We start from the raw sequence: 7523 nt of genomic DNA on the forward strand, positions 1-7523 counted from the left end.
TCTGCCAGCACATTTTTACCCCTGGCCTTTCTACAGTATGAGACCACCAAGACACCTGGGGATTTTGGCTATGCTTCTTTTTTCTGAATTGTTAGGCATATTCCTGGCCTTGGTGTGATAACTATGTTATAGGTTCCTAAAATTAAAAAAAAAAAATGTGAGAAATAACCTGTTAAATTTTTAAGTGACTTGTTGATCCACCTTTTGAAAAAGAATGTAGTTAATTTTAATATTGTACAGCTGGCACAATTGTCATCATTAATGTTGCTTTGTTTAAAATACATGTTTTACAACTTAATAGGACTATCCTGTACCTATAATGCCTATATGAAAGAAGCCCTTTTATGCTTTATACATAGAAATCATTCACAAGATGAGGATATAGCGCTTAATTCCCTTAATAGCAAAAGCACATTAGTATTACAGCCCCTGGGTATATCTCTATTGTCCTTTGTTATTGTCATATAGGAAATGTGCATAAAATTCCTTGTTATTTGAGAAGTGCCAAATGTTGTACAACTTGAATTTGTCCCTTTATCATTTGAATATGACATGGCCTTGTGTACAATGATTTAACTGTGTTGTGATGGCCATGGTTTTGAAAGGAAAAGTTTTCTTCTTTGCTCCTGATCTCTCCTGAGTAATAGTACTTTGAGTATGAACTATCAGCTACTGCTCTCTTATTTTTAAGTGTGTTTGTGCATATGCATGGGCACCAAAAATGATCTAGAGAGATTGGATAAGGAAAGGAGGGGAGGTGCTCATCATTTCTTCTTGGTTTAGCTTAACTGGAAAGAGATGTTGATTAAGTTCTATGCAACATTTAGCTTTAATTTGAGAAGAAAAGAATAAAAGTAGTATAATGTGGGGAGGAGGAGAAGAAATAAATAAGAAGGAATAAAACCAAGTTCCTCCTGCCTACCTTTAAAAAAACAAAACAAAACAAACAATGGCACAATTATTCTCCAGGTCACCCAGGTCAAAAAAATCTTAAGAGTCATTTTTGCCTCTCTGTCTTTAATAATATCACAGATTTCTCACATCTAGTTATTTATCAAGGTTTGCCAGTTTTTTCCTCAGAAATGTCTATCACCTATGACCTCTTTCTACAGTTTTAACTCTAGTACAGGGCCTAATTAGCTCCCACTTGGATTACTTACTGGCTCTCCTAACCAAGTTTTACTCTTTCATTCCATTTTGTATAATACTGCCAGGTTGGTTTTCCTTAAAATACATTTTCATCATGTTACTTTTCTGCTAAAAAAACAAAAACAGAAACAAACCCAAAAACCTCTGCAGTGGCTTCTTATTGCCCTCCACTTTTTACATTTGGAGGCATTATTTCTCATCACAGTGAGTACAGTTCCATTAAGCAATTGCCATTTCCAGCCCTTTCGGAATAGCCCAGCTCAATCCATGAAACTCTCTTTAGTTCTCCATATCAAATTCAAACACCTATCTGACATTCAATATTCTATTTACACAGTTATTTTATTTCCTACTGCTTTCTAACACATTCCCTTTGCTTATAGGCAGGCTGGTCTCCTCACTGCCCTCCCCCACCAAAAAAAAACCTCCCAAAATAAAAACATCCAACCCCAAGCATTTTTTGTTCCTTGCTTTTGCTAATATTGTTATTCTTAACTGAAGTGGCCTCTTATATCTTTTCAATCATATCCATTTTTTCAGGCCGTCCTCAAGTTTCATCTCTTTTACAAAGTTTTCTCAACTATTCCAAACAGCATTTATTTTCCAAGATTATGTGTTCTTTTTGTACTTATAACTAATTGAATGCCACACAATATGGGATTTAATTATTAATTGTTTGCTTCATATATGTTAGTGTCTTTCCAGCTAAATTGTGTGGACACATAGTAGTCAGTACATCATTAATTAATTGATATATTAAATTGAGGCAACCATGATACAATTTGTGAAAATAAGGAAAAAATAGAGAAGAGTTTTACCTCTATTTTTTTGTTTGTTTGTTTGTTTATATTTCCAGTGATCTTAGATGCTAAATGTACTGTTATATTTAAAATGGCTGCCAGAATTCTTTGGTATACATATTTTCTTCTACTCCAATGAGATATATTTTCATATTTCTTTCTCATTTTTCTCATTTCAACAGTGCATTCCTGGCTATCAAGCGGAGGAAGCTGTGGAAATGCTAAAGACCTTTTATAAACAAGAAAATCCAAATGGTTAGTTTTCCCAGAGCATACATTGAAGCAAGTCAACATAAAAAATTCTGTCATCAATATACTTAACTGATTTTTCTCTTTCTTCTCTAATATTTTTGTAGCACCAAAATCAAAAGTCCGGAAAAAGGAAGGTCACAAATGTTGAACTTCATCTGATAGAAGACCAATAGAAGACCAATCCTTAATAGTTACCTCAACAAAAGTCTTGGAATGGAAGCATTTAACATGATTGAATCACATAATAATGGTCCATTCATACAAGCCAATCTAATGTTTCACAAATTCAACTCCTTGTTAATTTACTGTCTTTCATTTTTGGAATGATCTTCCTTCTTATATCTACCTCTCAAAATACTTAGTTTTTTCAAGATTCAGTTCAAGTCCCATCCTCTGCAGGAAGTCTTTCTTGGTTCTCCCACAAAGGACACTTTGTACTTACCTTGTATGTGTCTTATTTCTAAATATATATATGTACATATTATACATTAGAATTTAAGCTTCTTGGGAGAGACTGTTTTGCTTTTCTTTTATATCTCTAGCATATACCATAGTACTTGGCACAGAGTAGCTGGTAAATAAATAATGATTTGTTTTAATCAGTTGAAATGGCCTTTGACAATATGCTACTCCTAGTTTCCACAAGAGAGTTATAAGACAAGAAACAAAAGAAGGTTTTTCCAAATAAGAAGAAAAAAAATATGTACCTGATTTGAAAGGGTTTGGCCTAATAATGTCCAAAGGTTAAGTTTTAGGAGCATAATTTTGGAAAAAATTGGGAAAAATTGAGAATTGGAAGAACAGATTTGAAGTTTTAGTTATCCTGATTCTCCTTTAGGTTGTAAGAGAAACAGAATCAAGAATAATTAAGGAGAATATAAAAAGATTAAGAAGGATTAAGGAATAGAAACAAATAGATTTAAAGTTAACAACACAAAGCAGGGTAAATAACAAAAGATTAGTTGTTTGAATAAATTAATAGAGTGGTAAGGGAGCAAATTGGTGAAACTGACATGAGATTTGGACAACACTAAAGGGAAGGTGGGATGTGGTCATGGCTATGGAGTTGTTGAAATGTATTGAATAAGGTTATCCAAAAGTTTTTAATCAGGTGCTTATGGTTGAGGTGTAAATACTAATAAGTATTTTTAAGAAACAAGGCTGAAAATCTCAACAATTAAGGAGTGTAGGGGAAATTATGTAGTAACTAGAAATGAATGTGAAATGTTTTTATTTCTGCCACAAGTGAATGACTATTATTTATCAAGTGAGGCTTTGAAAGGACTTAAAGAACACCTCTTTGTACTCTGAGTTCTTAGGGAGAGTGAAGGATTCCGGAAAGAAAGGTTTTAGTGGTAAAGGCCGGAATTTCTTGTCAAGATGATAAAGAATGGGAAAATGTTATGCAGAAGAGAAGAGAAATTTGACATATGTGCAGGGAGAGCTCAGTACAGATGTGATGCTCTTTCTGAAGAGGAAGAAGCTTCTTCTTCCAAGCTGCTCCTTCCTTCAAAGAGTAATAAAGTAGAGCCACAAAAGATAATTGGGAATGGGATTATCTAGTTAAAAAAAAAAAAAAAGAAAAGTAGTGGAAGATTTAATCTGGAAGTAAATAGCTGGCTAAAAAATGGCTTATGAAACTGGGATTTGGGTTTATGAATCATGGTTAACAATATGGTGTTGACAGATTTCTAATGAGAGGCAGAGTACATTTATCAAAGACTGGTAAAAAAGTATTTACCAGTTGTTTTGCAAATCTAATCAAAAGTGCTTTAAACTAATAAAGATGGGGAAGAGATAAGGCAGTTTATCCCATCATTATTGTTTTTGCCCTTCTTCCTTGAAGAGGACTAAGACATTAGGGAGGTGATGCCATCACCTACAAGTGAATTGGATTTAAGTGAAAGGAGGGTTTTGTAAGGTCAAGAATGACAACTGAAACACTAGTATTCATAGGATACAAAATCTAAGAAAAGTACTACTAACAAAGCCCAGGATCTCAAATATCTATACACATATGCCCAAAGATTGAATGACAAACTAAAAGAACTAGATGTCTTAAAACAAAGGAGGCATACCTATTCAAAATAAATATAATAGGTTAAAGGGGAATGAAAGTTGCATTGTATATAAGAATATATACTTGTGAGGAAATCTAGGAACCACAAAGATGAGGCATGTCACTATTTGACATAGCCAAAGAAGGGATGAAAAATGATTTTTGTCATTAGAGTATACTATCAGCCACTTGGACAAAAAGAGGAAATAGTTGAAGAGTTTGGGAAACAAATTACAAGCTTAGCACAAAAACATGATGTAATAGCGATGAGAGAATTTAAATTATTCACACTTTTGCTAAAGCATTCTGCCAAAAGCAAGGTAGTTAATAACTTCTTGAATTTTTTTGCTCATAATTTCAGTCGTTCAAAAGGTAGAATATTAAGGAAGGGCAAGTTCTCTTATAGGGAAGAATTTGTTGCTGGGATGAAAATTATGTAAACTTTGAGGATAATTTATCAATATCATAGAATTTGTGTTGGAGGAGATGAAACCTAAGCATTCTGCATTCTGGAAAAGCAGTTTTCAAATGGTTTAGAGGAAGGATAGGGAGGATTTTTGGATTCTAAAATGCTTAAGAGAAATTCGCCTGGGAAGATTAAGAAAACCAAACATGAAATTTTTAAGAAAAAAAGGGAAAGAATCCCATTGAAGAGAGAAAATTAGGTATAGACCACTGTGTTTACACAGGGAACTTATCATTAGATTTTAAAAAGGAATATTCCAAACAATATAAGCAAGAACCAGATAACAAAATGAAGATAAATAAAAGTATATAGCCTATTAAAATTTCAGGAATGCTATGAGAAACAAAAAGGATTTTTTAAAGCTATGTTGGTGAAAAAATAGGATCAAAGATAGGAGGGAAATCTTCCTCAGACTAAATGAGACAATGATAATTGTCAACAGGGAGAAGGCATGACTGCTTAACTCTTAATTTGTTTCTATTTTCTCTACAAAGAAAATTTTTTTTGTACTGAAAATTACCAAAAAGATTAGAAAAATACTGGAAATTACTTAAAGAGTTGATATCCAAGATAAATAACAAGGCAGTTAAGAGAACACCTAATTGATTTTCTTGAATTCAAGTCATGCAGATTAACTACTTCCCTAAATCGTAAAGAAACTGGCAGATTACTGAGCCACTCTTGGTGATTTTTGAAAGATTATGAAAAATGGATGCCACAAGACTGAAGAAGGGCAAATGTAAAAATTATCAAAAGAGGAAAGAGAATGAGATTTTAAAACTAGGCCTATGAGTTTGACTTCAATTCCTGAGGAAATTCTAGATAATATTTTTAAAAAGATGATTGTCAAACACCTTGATTAGAAGTGATGATTATAAAGATGATTATGGCTTCATCAATAATAGATCATGCCAGAATGACCATTTCCTTTTTTTGACAGATTTCTGAAATCAGTAGGTGAGAAGAATGTTGTGAGTATAGTTTACCTATATTTTATCAAAGCTTTTGGTAAAGTGTTTCATATGATTCTTATGGAGAAGATCTAGGTTACACAATAATACAATGAAATGGAATCACAACTGGTTGGATGGATAAACTCAAAGAATAATTGTTAACAATTCCATTTCAGCATATCAGCAAGTCTCCAATGTAGTATCCCAGGCATTTGTACTTAGCATTTTAACATTTTTAACATTTTTATCAGTCACTTAGATAAATAGAAGTTATGCTCATAAAATTTACTGAGAAATAGTTAATACAGTGGATGACAGATTCAGGATCCAAAGTAATGTGGAACAGCTAGGGTAGTGGACAGAATTAAATTTAAAAAAAAAAAAAGAATTTCAATAAGGATAAAAGTAAAGTTCTCTGTTTAAGTAGACAAAAATCATCTCCACAAATATGAGATGAGTGAGGTATGATTAGATAGGAGTTGTTCTGAAAACAATCTGGAAGTTTTTGGATTGCATGCTCAATATGAGTTAGTAGTATGGTATGGTAGCCAGAAATGCTAATGAAATCTTGGACTACATTAAGAGATAGAGCTTCCAGTATAGGACAAATGATAGTCCTATTGTACTCTTAAGACTTTAGTAGACTTCCATCTACATCTATAGTACTCTGTTCAGTTCTAGGCACCATTATTTAAGAAGGCTGTGGATAAAGTGGAGACCATAATTTAACATTATTTTTACCATGTTAACATATATTGAATTACATGCCATCTAGGGACAGGAGTGGAGGAATGGGGTGGGAGGGGGGGGTGTTTCAAGGTCTTTCAAGAGTCAATTTTGAAAAAATTTCAAAACAAAATATTTTGAAAATAAAAAATTTTAATAAAAATAACTAAATTGGAGGCCATAAAAAGGCTGGCATTCAGGATGGCAAAGAACTTTTAAATCATGACAGATGAACATCATTTGAAAGAACTGCATGTTTATTCTAGAGAAAAGAAGACTTCTCAGAGAAGCCTAACACATTAGAAGAACTGAAAGTGGTAAGTAACAAAGTTGTGTGGAAGTGAAGGAGGTACATGTTAAGAAGACCGGTTACCAAGTTCATCTCAACTTCTACTCTGTCTACTTTTATCAGGCTCTGCTAATGAGAAAAAACTTCAGAGGTGTTTATTTTTCAAACATAGTTGGAAATCTACATTTCTAAAAGAACCCATTTTACTGAAGAAAGAAAATCAGTGAAAATCGGGAGAAGCAGCTGCAATGGAGAACCCCCAACTTGCTGGAAATTGTTGAACAGCTGGTCATTGAGCCTGATTAGCCACTTTTCTGAAAGTCGCTGAATTGTAATCATTTGATACATTTGTTCAAAATTGTTGTTAAATATAATGGCCTTCTGTTTAGTACTTGGATAATCTGTACCTCTATGCACTTTTTAAAAAGAGTACTCAGCAAGACTCAGTGATATGGTAGAACCTCTTCTGTTAATGTCTGAGATGATCTCAAGTTTTATAACAATTGGCAAATAGACAAGAATATTTTCTCATTACTATGACACATTTGTATTTTTTCAGATGCCCATTCTAAAGCAACTTTTAACTTGGAGGTCAATTATCCATTATACACAGAAAAATCAGGTTTTAGCCATTATTTGCTAAAATATAACTAAAATAGAATTATAACAATAAAAAAGAAAACTTGTGGATAAATATGATATGGCAGTTATATTCAATATTTGAAGAACTGTCATTTGGAGGAGGGATTGGATTTGCTTTATTTGGGTCCCAGAGGGTAATAGACAGAAATGGCCAAGAGGCAGATTTGCACTTGATGTCAGGAAAAAC

The 7523-nt window shown here is 33.0% G+C and overlaps 1 protein-coding gene across 2 annotated transcripts in view; it reads left to right on the forward strand.

Annotated features, from left to right (window-relative positions):
- ADAT2 (adenosine deaminase tRNA specific 2) overlaps positions 1–2800 on the forward strand; it is a 30382-nt gene extending 27582 nt beyond the window's left edge. For both annotated transcript variants that reach the window (XM_074309653.1, XM_074309654.1), the window contains exons 5-6: positions 2132–2204; positions 2306–2800. In XM_074309653.1, coding sequence (XP_074165754.1) covers positions 2132–2204; positions 2306–2349 — 117 coding nt within the window. In that variant the 3' untranslated portion in view covers positions 2350–2800. The remainder of the gene's footprint in view (positions 1–2131; positions 2205–2305) is intronic.
- Positions 2801–7523: the final 4723 nt, after the last annotated feature.

This window comes from Sminthopsis crassicaudata, chromosome 4 (genome assembly GCF_048593235.1).
Source record: "Sminthopsis crassicaudata isolate SCR6 chromosome 4, ASM4859323v1, whole genome shotgun sequence".
NCBI lineage: Eukaryota > Metazoa > Chordata > Mammalia > Dasyuromorphia > Dasyuridae > Sminthopsis > Sminthopsis crassicaudata.